The sequence below is a fragment of the Molossus molossus genome, unplaced genomic scaffold (assembly GCF_014108415.1).
Source record: "Molossus molossus isolate mMolMol1 unplaced genomic scaffold, mMolMol1.p scaffold_m16_p_14, whole genome shotgun sequence".
NCBI lineage: Eukaryota > Metazoa > Chordata > Mammalia > Chiroptera > Molossidae > Molossus > Molossus molossus.
The window spans coordinates 4,267,346-4,280,953 of NW_023425349.1; the positions used below are offsets into that span (position 1 = coordinate 4,267,346).

General features: G+C 47.2%; 1 protein-coding gene across 5 annotated transcripts in view; it reads left to right on the forward strand.

The window, feature by feature from the left end:
• The window catches only part of RAPGEF1 (Rap guanine nucleotide exchange factor 1), a 136,892-nt gene that overhangs the window by 76,761 nt on the left and 46,523 nt on the right, over positions 1 to 13,608 (forward strand). For all 5 annotated transcript variants that reach the window (XM_036260635.1, XM_036260632.1, XM_036260634.1 and 2 more), the window contains 2 exons: positions 565 to 743; positions 5,478 to 5,634. In XM_036260635.1, coding sequence (XP_036116528.1) covers positions 565 to 743; positions 5,478 to 5,634 — 336 coding nt within the window. The remainder of the gene's footprint in view (positions 1 to 564; positions 744 to 5,477; positions 5,635 to 13,608) is intronic.

Sequence of the window (13,608 nt, forward strand, 5' to 3'; positions counted from 1 at the left end):
GTCTCCAGGTCCTTCAGGAGAGCTCTGTCACTTCTTTGAGAGGGGGCTGCAGCTTCGGCTGAATGTAGGAATCTAGTGAGGCATCCAGGGAGAGTGGGTTGTGAACACAGTGCCCCTGACCAGTCTTCCACAGTCCCTGGGTCCTTGGAAAGGCCCGGGTCTCTTTATTTGATTTACTGAACAGATGTGTGCCATGGGACTTAGCTGTCAATTCTCTAAGCTTACTCCAGCCAGCAGCAAGTCAGTCCTCAGTACACTAATGAGATTAGTGGCGCTGTCTCGTGTGTGGAGGAGGAGACTCAGGCCGTTTCAGGCTCTGTTCCGGGAAGGGGATTCAGGAATCTCTGCACAGCCTTTCTTGGCCCGAGCCCCCCTTTTCTTCCTTGGAGTCTAGCCTCTGTGTCCTGATTGCAGTCCTTAGAACAGTAACTGGGCTTGGCTTCTGCCGCACGAAGCCTTTTCCATTCACATCAATCTCAAGATAGTTTACAGGAAATTTTATTTTTTCAAAGTAGCTCCCTTTAATCTCTCTCCTCCCTCCTTATGCTTAACATTTCCTTTCAGAACCTGAGCTGGCTGGAAGAGAAAGAGAAGGAGGTTGTCAGTGCCTTGCGCTACTTTAAGACTATTGTGGACAAAATGGTTATTGATAAGAAGGTATTGGAGATGCTTCCGGGGTCAGCCAGCAAGGTGCTGGAGGCCATCTTACCACTGGTGCAGAGCGACCCTCGAATTCAGCACAGGTGAGTTACTCTGGAGTCCTGGGCTGTGTCTGAGCAACAGAGGCCTAGAGCCATCTTTATCAGGGGGCACTTCAAAGTCAAGTTTCTAAGAAGAGTGGAGAGGGTCAGGAGGGACAGGAGCCATCTCCTCGCCCCCACGGATATCACTTGATGCTGTCCCAAGGTTGAGGTCATTGTTACTCATGAGCCATCACTAGGGATGTAGCCCTGGTGCAAGTCTATGGTCATTGCTTTGCATGAACTCATTGGCAATAATCACATGTATTTGGACACATTTTTCCTAGTCCCCTCGGTTAACCATAGTGCATTACGACATTGAATCCTGTCAACGTCTACCCTGTTAGAGATCTCAGCTGCTTAGATGATTAGGACAAAAGAGGTAGAGAAGAGCCCCATTGGAGCACAGATTAGTGAAACATTTAACTGTGTCAAGCAAGGCTCTCCCAAACAACACTACATCACTGGGCGCCAGGGGTGGGGTGGAGGCAGCCCTGGTCCCAGGAAGCTTCTGTGGGGTAATGCTTTTATTGCTAGAGCACATTTTCCTCTGAAAGGTTTCTGCAGCTTGACCCCATATTCGTTGTTGAGTACAGAAAGAAAAGCTGTATTAAATGTACTCTTAAGTGCAAGCCAGCAGGAGCTTTATCCTGAAAGGCTGTCAGATGCCTGCTGGCTGTGCTTTTCTCCCCTGGTGCCTGTTCAGAGGCACGATCTCTGTCTCAGGCCCTCGAGGTAGTCCGGTGTGCATGGAGCCCCACGAGGCTGTGTGCTCATGAACTGCTTCCGGAACTTGGTGAGGAAGGGCATAGTTTTCGTTTTCTGGGTGGCGAAGCAAACAATGTCTTTATTTCCAAGAAGCTCTCTGCCCTGGGCTTCCATCTGGAGTGTCAGCTGGCCCTGTCGGTTGTGTTTTGGCTGGAAGCTCACTGAGCGAGCTGGTGGGGAGAATAAAATGTTCGTAGGGCCCTGGCCGGTTTGGCTCAGCGGTTAGAGCATCAGCCCACGGACCAGAGAGTCCTGGGTTCGGTTTCTGCTAAGGGTATGTACCTAGGTTGCAGTTTGTCCCGGCCCCCGTTGGGGTCTTGTGGTGGCAACCACTCGATGTATCTCTCTCACATTGATATTTCTCTCTCTCTCTCTTCCTTCCTCTCTCCCTCCCGCTCTATCTGAAGATAAGTGCAAAAAATGTCCTAGGGTGAGGATTAAAAAAATAATAATAAAATAAATGTTCGTAGGGCTTCGCCCTGCGACTGTCCTCATTCCTGTGCCATGCTCCTATCGTATAGGAAAAGCCTCTGAGGAAATGAGTCCCTGCGGTGCCCTGTCCAGTGCTTTGTGTACTGATCTCAAGAGCTTGAGACCAAGCACTGTGCTTTCTGATAGTGAGCCGGTGCCCAGCTCAGAAGGGCCCAGTCTGCTCTCCTCTGGGAACGGGCCTGACCTGATGCTGCGGTTGGGTAGGTGGGTGGCTTCTATAAAATGCTCTCATTGACTTATGTGGTGCTCCTCCCTACCATGGAAGGGTTATGGTGAGGTGCTAGTTGTATGGTCCAAGTAGAAGCTCTGCTGGAGTTTGAAAGAAGGAGGGTTGCCGTGGTCCACCAAACTTCCTGGGGGAGGAAGTCCTGGAGCCTGACCAAAAGGAAGGGTAGTAACTGGGTTGGCAGTGGGGGGTGGGGTTGGGGAACGAGAAGAGCAAAGGAACTGGGGCCAGCAGCTCAGTGTGCTTCTGAATGAGGGGACTCTGCAGTCACTGAGCAGAGCGATGGCCCTGGGGCTTCTCAGCGGGGAGCAGGGGAGCTGAGGGTAGATCACTTCGCCCTGCCACGTTCAGGTCCAGGACAGAGCCACCTCAGCTCACCCTGTAACTTGCAGTGCTGCCGTGTGCTGCTAGGGTTGTGGCTTCCTGGTGTCAGCAGCACCTCTGCTTGGGAAGCTGCTTTCTAGACCTGCAGGCCCTGGGAGAATGAATCAAGTCCCATTCTGGTTCAGGGCATTTTTGTCTGTGCAGAGGTTTTATAATTATTTTATAATTGACAATTTATTTAATGTCTACAGCAGTTTTCCTGGAGGGAAAAAGAGAAATGCCTGGCTGTAGCTATAAGGAACAATTAAGTATTATTATTATTTTAGGTAGTTGTTTGGAAGGGATTTTCTCCTGAAATTCTTCCAAAGAATCAGTATTTTTATTGATCTCCTTGAGATGATTGGAAATGCTTCCTCAAATGTTTCTTTTAGATTCCTCTATCATCTCATCCCTCCTAGCGCAGTTTGTAAGCTTGAAAGTTTTCTTCCCTTCTGCTCAGAGCCTCTTCTGTGGGCTGGCTCCTCCCTCCGTCCCCTGGCTCCCCAGGACAGTAGGGGACTGGCCTTCGAACAGGCAGCTGGCTGTGGGGTGTGAGCAATGGATGAGGTGCTGCCTGCAGTGGAGAGGCCTTGCTCTGTCCCACACAGTCCAGCCAGTGGTCACTGGACTGCACTTCCTCTCTTAACGTCTTCTCTTCCGAGCTAATGCTGTGCAGGGCGGACACACCGCCCATTCCGGGCAGATAGAAATCAAGTATTATATTGAAGTGTCCCCCTCCCCTTTCATCTGCTGATCACCCATAGTTTACAGAGGGGATCCTTGATGGGGACCCCCAGGACACCGTGGTGCAGGCGGCAGTCTGCTCAGCGAGGTCTTGCCTGGCCTGCCCGGTGCCTCCCCTCGGCCACGTCACCGCAGCCAGCCCGGAGGACGGCACTTCTCGTGTTTCCTGTCGTCCGCTCCGCCCCGCAGAGTTGCTCCTCCACCAGCACCTTTCACTGGTGGTGTCCTCCGAAGCAGCCGAGCCCTGGCTCTCTCGCCGTTTCTCATGGGCTTGAGGAGTCTGCTTGCTCTCCGTCCGGCTTCCTTTCTGCCGAACGGTGCCCAGGGGTGCTGGGACTTGCCGGGTTGCTGGACGCGGTTCCCAGGGGACTCCGCTTCGCGCCGCAGCCTTGCTTGCAGCCGGGTTTTGTTTACATGCCTTTGTTTTTGGAAACTGTTTTAATCGTATCTGACAAAAATTTTTTTTCTCAAAATTTTTTTTGGCTCCTAAATGTCTACCTTATTTTTTCTTTTTCTTTTTCTTTTTTAAAAATTTTTTGAGTAGAAGAGGGGGCAGTCCACAAATTTTTTTTTTTAATCATCACCCAATCATATTTTTCCATTTATCTTCAGATAGAGTGTGAAGGGGGGAGAGAAAGAAACAGGAACATCGATGTGAGAGAGACACATCAGTCAGCTGCCTCCCGCATGACCCCGACCAGGGCCGGGAGGTACCTGCCCTTGACCGGAATCGAACCTGTGACTCTTTGGTCCGAGGACTGATGCTATAACCTCCGAGCCAAACCCACTAGGGCAGCCCACACATTTTTTATATATTTTTTTTTTTTATCCTCACCCGAGGACATTTTTCCATTTTTTGTGCAGATAGAGTGGGAGGGAGAGAGAGGAAGAAAGAGAGAGAGAAACATCGACGTGAAAGGGACACATCGAGTGGCTGCCACCCGCACGACCAACCAGGGCCGGGGACAAACTGCAACCGAAGTACGTGCCCTTAGCGGGAACCGAACCGGGTCTCTCCGGACCGCAGGCCGATGCTCTAACCGCTGAGCCAAACCGGCCAGGGCCATTTTTTATATTTTTGCTCTTCTATTGTAATATGTAATATTTAAAGTGGAAAAATATTTTTTTTTCATAATTTTTAGGGAAAATTATTTTTAGTTATTTAAAAATATGTGGAAGATGTAGAAATTCTTTATTTTGACCTTCACTGTACAGTCGTTGAGGCAGCCAAAGTCCTCGGGGTTTCTAGGGGGGAGCAGCTCACAGTGTCCTTCCCCTCCCCCCACCATAGATCTCCTTACCTCAGATTTGTCTTTCCTAAGTGCTCTTCATCATTGCATTCCTGTGGGCCCGTGGAGCCATGGCTGTGCTGCGGGGTGTCCTAGTGAATTATAAATCTGTTTGAACTCACGTTTAAAGGCTTTTTTTTTTTTTTTTTTTTTTAATCCTCACCCGAGGACATTTTTCCATTTTTTGTACAGATAGAGTGGGAGGGAGAGAGAGGAAGGGAGAGAGAGAGAGAAACATCGATGTGAAAGGGACACATGGAGTGGCTGCCACCCGCACGACCAACCAGGGCCGGGGACAAACTGCAACCGAGGTACATGCCCTTAGCGGGAACCGAACCCGGGTCTCTCAGGACCACAGGCGGACGCTCTAACCGCTGAGCCAAACCGGCCAGGGCTAAAAGCTTTTTTTTTTAAAAGGATACTACCTAAGTTCCTCAGAACTGTGGGCTCCTTGCAACATGTCTGACCTGAATTTAAGTTTAATTCCAAACAAGACATGAGACTTGTGGCGCTTTGACCCCCTGGTGATCAGCAGCTCCACGGAGGGCAGGTGGGGCACCCTGGGGGGCATCGTCCATCTCGTGGAGAGCGTTGCATTTGAAAAAGCCTGTCAGCGATCGTGATGGAATGTTTATGTTATATTTTGGAAATGAAAAAATATATAGAACAGACCAGAATATATAATGCTCCATGAATTTTCATTGGCTGAAGGAGATGGGTTCGGGGAGGAAAAGTTTGTTTATCGGGGAGGTGTGGATTGTATACTAAGAAACAGGTTCTGCGCTAAGCAGCTATCTTACAGTGATCGCATGCTGTACATTTTTCACATTTTTAAAAATCTTCTTTTTCCTGTAGCTCAGCCCTCTCATCCTGCTACAGCCGAGTGTACCAAAGTCTTGCCAACCTCATTCGCTGGTCTGACCAAGTGATGCTAGAAGGTGTGAACTCTGAAGATAAAGAGATGGTGACAACAGTGAAGGGGGTCATCAAGGCTGTGCTGGATGGAGTGAAGGTATGGCAGGTGCCAGAGGGTCCTGGTCGGGACCTAGAGCAGCCTCCCTGTTGGGTGTTCATCACAGAAGAACTTGTTCCTAAACCTTATGCATTAGAATGAAGGTCTTCCGTCATCTCTGGTGTTGGTGTGCTGTCTGGTGGCTGTGTCATTCTGTGGTACAGATGGCTCTTACAGCAGTGCAAGCCTTTGGAGGACTCTTCTCCATGGTCGGAAAAGCTGCCAGAGCGATCAGCCTCCTCTGAGCACTGTGTTCAGTCTTCAGTGAGTCTGTCCATTGAAGCTCTGGCTCTGCGTGCTTGCCAACCAGACAAAAAGCAACAGACACGGGCTTGCATTGACTTCAAGCAAGACTCCCAGCATGTCAACTGCTATGTTTCCGTGTTCTAGAAACTTCTGGGATCCTTGGTAGAAAAGCAGGATTGAGATGAGTAAGAAATGAGATTGTCTGTATTTGAAGTCCATGATGTGGTCTTTCCATTACTTCCCAGGGAAGTCAGAAACGGCATCATAGGACCTTATGAATCCTAGTGAAGGTGGGAAGCAAAGGCGATAGGGGTCTGGAATTACTGAGAAAATACGTCCTTGTGGACGAGGAGCAAGGCAGATTGGAGGGTGAGGGTCTGTGGGTCAGGGCTAGGGCTGTGAGCAGTGGGAGTGGAGACCCTGCTGTTATGTGGGCCCAGCAATGTAGTGGAAAGAGGGCTAGCCTAAGGGCCCGGCTAGGTGTGAAGCCCAAGTTCACCACTTACTAGTCTGTGAACTTGAGCAGTTTACTCAAGTGCTCTGTACCTTGGTTGCCTTGCCTATAGATTAAGTGTAATAATCGTACCATATAGCATAGTGTTATAGGAGGGATTAAATTAGGTGATACATGCAAAGCTGTTAGAACATGCCTGTCACATAGTAAGCTCTCAGACCTCAGCTGCTCTTGATTATTAATTATGTGGTATGAGACATATGCCTGAACAGACCTCTTGGCTTGAAAAAACTATATCCTCTCCTTTCTGGACCTTTCAATCCAAAATTATAGCTGAGGTACCTACCCTAGGTCAAAAATAATTTCTTCCCCACTCAACCATGCTGTCAGATTTCTGAAAACTGCCTCTTGGGTTAACATTCCCCAGAAGCTCTGGAGAGTAGAGTAAGGACCCCCAGCAGGTTAAACTTTCAGAGGAAGGCTAAGAAGGCCTTGCTTAACATTACGAGCTGCTCCAGCATGATCTGTGTTAGCTCCTCGCCTCTAGCACTGGGTAGTGCTGCTGTGTACTGGAGACTTTATGGGGTTCATTTAGAGGGAGTCTTGGCTGGATGACATCGACATTTCTTCTGATAGCGCCCACGTTCTCTTCACCTCCAAAATGTATCAGGTCCTACGTTATCTGTTTGACCAGTGAGACGTGAGAGTGCAGCCCAGAGTGGCTGTTGTGTAGGACCTTATGTCACATTCCCATTTCTAGAGTTCAGGGACATCCGTCATCCCGTTCTAGCCTCCCAGCAGCTCTGCGAAGTCGGCAGAGCAGAATGGGACATGACCTGGGTCACACTTTGTCAGCGGAGTCTGGAGTTCTGGCTCACACACCCCTTGTTCTTCCGATCCAGGCTTTGGGAAATGCTATTACTGAAAAGTGTTGTTTTTCAGGTGACGTTGTTGTGGTTTCCTTCTACTGAATTTATGATGATGAGATGTTCAAAACGAGTGAGAATGTCCAAGATAGAGAGAGTTTCACTGCAACATTCCCACGTAGATTCTCCTTTGTGGAATCATTAAAACACCACTGTATTGGTTGATAGAAAATTTCTCTGATTTTTCATATTGACCAGAATGAGAGGTAGGGAGGGGAACCTGTAGATTATGAACCTTTCAGTGTCTGAAAGCAAATAACTTTTTCACATTTGTTTTAAAGTATTTTAGCCAGAACAGATAGTCTCTGGGTAAGGTACTCTGTAAATTCAGTTTTGTTTCATTTATCCAGGAAAACTTACTGAGAACTCCCAGTGTGCCAGGTGGTGTGCTAGAATTGGGAATAATACAGTGACCAACAGAGCTCGGTCCCCAACCTGATGGAGTTCACAGTCTAAGGGGAAAGAACAGCAAACCAAACCTGTAGTTTCTACAGTTCTAACCAGGACCAGTGCTGTAAAGAAGAAATGGCCTGTGGTGTGACCTGGGTGTATAGGTGAACTTCCCCTAGGAAGAGACAGAGGTTAAAAGCCTGAAGCATGAGCAGGAATTGGCTGGTGTTACTGGAAGCTTTTCACAGGGTCAGTAAAGGCAGCAGGGACCATCAAGACTCTAGAAGATTGGCATTAGATGTTCAGGTCCAATAGTGACAGAGCTAATAACGACTCTCCAAAGTTGTCGCGACCGCCCTTCACAGGTGTGGGGACAGAGACTCACGCAGACCAGTAGTCAATGGCAAGGTCAAGCTTCACACCCAGGCTACTGGACCCCAGACCCTGTGCACTCAACGTCACCCTCCGCTGCCTCCCACCAGAGGGAGAGGAGCATGGTCAGCCCAAGGGATTCCTGTGCTCCCACCTCCAAGTCAGCTGGCTACCAGCCTCTCTCGAGGTCACCTTCAGGCTTAGGACATCTTATAAGCTCACGTCCCAGTTATGTGACACCCTCAGTCAGCTGGGAGGGGTGGGACTGCGCAGAAATAATGTGAATTCATGAGGATGCGGTCATCCCACTTAGAGGAGAGATGTTAATGTGTTCCTTTCAACTGACTCACCATCTTTCAGGTAACTCTGCAGTTGTTAAATGGAATTTATTTTGAAGGGTTGAAGTGTTTTAAAAACAGGATTACTTTTTTTTGGTCCCTGAGTGAGTAGTATCATTTATTATTTAACCTCCCATAAATGTCACTGTTAGTCCCATAACCTTGGGCAAGATACTTCTCTGAGTTTCAGGTAGGTTTTTAAATATTTACCCTGAAAATTTGAAGAAAGATTAAGTAAGATAATGTATATAAAGTACCTGGTAAGTGCTAGGTGCCCAGTAAATGGTGGTTAAGTACTGTCAACTGTAGAAACGTTTATTTTTAGAACAGCTCACATTTACAAACTTTTTAACAATTGTGGCTCTTTTTTCATGTAATTTTATAAATCTCAGGTTAAAAGATAAACCTCTATTATTATCTGATCTGCCTCAGGCAGGTGCTTTGCCAACAGCAGCCTAAGGCTCAGAGGATAGTGACTCCAGGAAAGGGGGTTAAAGGCCGTCACTCTCCCAGTTCTCTGGGACCTGGGACCTAGGACCTGGCTGTTGTGGGGCCTAGCTCGTCGAGGTCAAACAGAGGCCCCAGTTTGTCATTTGGAAACCAACACCCCAGTTCTTCCTAACTTTACTAAACATTTAAATTTCAGCTTTTCTTCTGATCTCAGATGTACAACTTCATACCCATCTCCCTGAGCTCTGCTGTCCTCCTCAGACCTTCTAAGGATCTCCCTCTCAGGCCTCAGCCTCTTTCCCTGGCTCCAGCCCCACCCCATTCACACACACATTTTTATTACTACTTATTTATTTTGAAATATGTTTTTATTATTTTAGAGAGAGAGAGAGAGAGAGAAACATCAATCAGCTGCCTCCTGCACGCCCCCTACTGGGGACCGAGTCTGCAACCCGGGCATGCGTCCTGACCAGGAATCAACTGGGACCTCTCAGTCCATGGGACGACATTCAGTCCATTGAGCCACACTGGCCAGGCTTATTCTTTATTTTTAAAGCATGACTCTCATACTGACAACCTTGGGGGGAAACTTTGGAACACCTGAGGGGCTTGTGTACCAGATTTACTTTATATGACAGGAATATTTTGAAAGAAATGTTCTTTTGACTATATCAGTTAGGGTTAGGTTTGATACAAGAAAACCTAAAAGATACTGGCTTTTATTTTATTTTATTTTTATTTTTTTTTTTAAATAATTTATTTATTTATTTATTTTTTAATCCTCATCCGAGGACATTTTTCCATTTTTTGCACAGACAGAGTGGGAGGGAGAGAGAGGAAGAGAGAGAGAGGGAAACATCGATGTGAAAGGGACACATCGAGTGGCTGCCACCCGCACGACCAACCAGGGCCGGGGACAAACTGCAACCGAGGTACATGCCCTTAGCGGGAACCGAACCCGGGTCTCTCCGGACCGCAGGCGGACACTCTAACCGCTGAGCCAAACCGGCTAGGGCGATACTGGCTTTTAAAAGATAGAATTTTATTTTTTTATATATAAGATATCCAGAGATAGGCCATTGTGGCTAATATGACAGTTTCACCAAATGGTCAGGGCATGGTCTCCTTCCTTGCTTTCCTGCCATTCTTGGCACATGGATTCCACCTCATGATGCATAACAGCTGCTGCGTTTCATCCATTAGGACTACATTCCAGCCAGAAGGAGAGAGACTAGGAAGTTTTGCCTTCTCCATTTAAGGGTGCTTCCTCACAGGCCTCACAAAACCCACTTATGTTTTATGGGCTAGAACATAGACACTTGCCCAACTAAATCCTGTTCATCAGGAAGAACAGGTAGTATGGGACACCTAGCTGTTTGCCACACTGGCATTTCAAGTAAACCCTCTCTTTTTATTCCTCCTTCAGCCTCTTTTTACATTTTTGGATGAAAAATTTCCAACATTTGCCAAAAAGAAACCTATAATGAAGCCCAGCACATGGCTCCCACAGGTGTGCACTCGTGGCCAGACCCGTTTCTTCTAGACCTCCATCTGCTCCGCTGGCTGATTGGGAGTAGACCCCAGGCATCACATCTTTTCCTCTGCAAACAGCTTAGTACATGTCTTCGAACAAGACACACTTTTTCTGTAAAGGGCCAGATAGTAAATATTTTAAGCTTCTTAGGCTACAGATAGTGTGTTGCATATTTTTTGTTTGATTTTTTTAACATTTAATTTTCTTTAATAAAGCATTCTTACCTTGAGGGCCTCACAGAAAGCGAGTCCTGGGCTGCATTTGGCCTGCAGGGTGTAGTTTGCTGCTTTTGAGCAGGCTTTCAATTTGGGATTCAAGGGAAATCCACACACTGCAGTTCATTAATATATGTCTACAGTTTTCCTCCTCTGTAGTTTTCTCCCTACAACTTGTGTTTTGTGAAAGGGTTATTGCTCCTATGAGTCTCCCACATTATGGATTTTGCTGATTACATCTGTGCAGTGTTGTTTAACATGTTCCTCTGTCCACTGAACTTCCTGTAAAACTGGAGGCTGACTCCGATTCAGGTTCCGTGTATGTAGGAGAATGCTTCCTGGGTGATCCTGTGCGTCCATCAAGGGTGCCTTTCCTTTCTGATGCAACAGCACTGGTGTGATTGCCTCGACCCAGGAATTGTTAGGACTTGCAGATGACATTCTCGTTCCTCTGTCGTGCCCTCTTCATTACTGAGCGGGAATACGTGCAGCAGAGCCTTTCCCTTGTCCTTGTGGGTATCCGGAGTTACAGTTCTCGGGAAAGTCGGGATCGATGCTTAATTCCTTCCTTTATTTACCAGATGTCAAAGTAGCAAGTGTTTCAAGGCATCCACTGATATGACCAAGGAATTGAGGTCTTTAAAATACCATTTTGGTTTTATGAATTCAAGTATACGTGAGATGGTCCAGCTCATTGCCATTAATAACACCCGGCCCCATCTTCGAGTAGTGACAGCTCCATTTTGAGGTGACCCTGGAGCCCTTTATTTTCTCACTTTTTGGTATGAAAAGATGCTCAGCCTTCATCATACACTTAATCATTGATCGATTTAGGTGATGGCTTTATTGAGATGTGATCCCCTTACCATACAGTCTGTCCATTTAAAGTGTACAGTGTAATGATTTTCAGTGTGTTCACAGAGTTGTGCACTCATCACCACAACTTGAGAACATTCCATCACTTCGGAAAGTAACCCCAAACCTTCCCACACATGTCTTCCCATCACCCCAGTCCTAGGCAGCCACTGCTTTCTGTCTCTCGGTTTGCCTCTTCTGGCCATTCATATAAATGGAGTCATATACTCTGTGGCCTTTTGTGACTGGCTCCTGTCACTTCGCATAATGTTTTCAAAGTTCATTCGTGTCAGTACTTCATTTCTTTTTATTGCCAAATAATATTCCATTGTGTAGACATACCCCATACCACTTATTCATGGACATTTGACGTTTGAGCTCTGACCGCTCTTTGGCAGTATGAGTGATGTGCTGCGAACATCTGTCTGCACACAGGCTCTGTGTGGGTGTTTCCATTTCTCTTAGGTGCACACCTAGGACTGTAGTGCCAGGTCATATAGTAGCTACGCTTGATCTTGTGACAAACTGTCAGACTTCTTTCCAAGCAGCCGTATCATTTTAAATTCCCACCAGCAGTGTATGAGGTTTCGGTTTCTCCACATCCTCGCCAACACTTGTTATTATCACTTCGATTCTAGCCATCCCGGTGGGGTGAAGTGGTATCTTTATGGTTTTGGTTTGCACTTATCTGATGGCTAGTGATGCTGGGCATCTTCTCGGGTGCTTGTCGGGTGTTTGTGTATCATTGAACTAACAATCTATTCAAATCCTTTGTCTATTTTTTTTTAATCCTCATCCGAGGATATGTCCACTGATTTTTAGAAAAGGGGGGAGGGAGAAACATCCATCGGTTGACTCCCACATGTGCTCCGACTGGATATTGAACCCGCAACCTGGGTATGTGTCCCTGTCAAAATCGAACTTGCCACCTTTTTGGTGTATAAGACGGCACTCCAACCAACTCAGCTACCCAGCCAGGGTGAAATCCTTTGTCCAACTTTTAGTTGGGTGTTTATCTTTTTATTATTGAGCTATGTTATCTTGTACATTTCTTACCACAGACCTGGAGTCAGACATTCCTCTAAGGAGCCCTGGTTCCTTTTATTGGAAAATGGTATTTGGAGACCACACTCTGAGGGCTTATGGTTCCTTATTGCAACTGATTGGCTCCGTGTTTAGTTTATTTAAAAGAAAATATATCTTGGGTTCACACTGGCACTTGCACTGCACATCAGGACCACCGGAGGTTTTACCTAACCTCTTCAAACCTCCATCTTCAGTCTTCCTCCCACACTGAAAACCCAGTTTTCAGTAATCGCAACATAATGAATAGCTTATTTGCTTTTTCCCACGGTACACACATAACTGTCTCAGAATAACAGCACCAGCTACTTCCATCAATATGATTATTTAAAAATTATGAGAGGTGCCCTGGCTGTTTTTCTCAGTGGTTAGAGCATCAGCCCACGGACTGAAGAGTCGCGAGTTTGGTTCCGGTCAAGGTTTTGTACCTCAGTTGCGGTTCAGTCGCCGGCCCTGGTCGGGTTCGTGCGGGAGGCAGCCAGTCGATATGTCCTTCTCATGGCGATGTTTCTCTCTCTTTCCCTTTCTCTCCCTCTCCCTCCCTCCCACTCTGTCTGAAGATAAACAGAAAAATATCCTCGGGTGAGGATTAAAAAAAAAATTATAAGAAGTGTTTCAAAGTTGTTTTTGACCTGCAGGTTATCTGTCATTTTGCGTCATTTCAAATAGTTCTTTGTGTGGCTCAGTGGTTAGATTCATCTTGCTCATCAGGTCTTTGAGTGATTGCCAGATGCAGTGGATTGCGAGGAGGAGGAAGAAGAGAGAAGGGAAGAGAGGGAGGCAGGAAAAGAACAGCTGGTTCTCTGCAGCTCTCCTCTAGCGGCTGTGGGTGCCCTTCTGAAACCATCTCACCTCTACATCAGCTCCATGCAGCCAGGGCCACGTGTTTTATCTTTTCCAGTAATGGCGTGGCTTAAAGAAGCATCTCTCTTTCCTCTGCTGACCCCTCCCCAGTGTGCTCTCTGAGCAATGCAGCAAGCACTCACTACATTCCATCCCGTCTGTCCAGGCCTGGAGCCGGAGCGGCACCACCTCCTGTCCAAGCCACGCGGCTTCCTCATCCTGGCTGCTCCACCTGGTCACAGAGGTCGAAAGGTCTTCCATGGTCTGC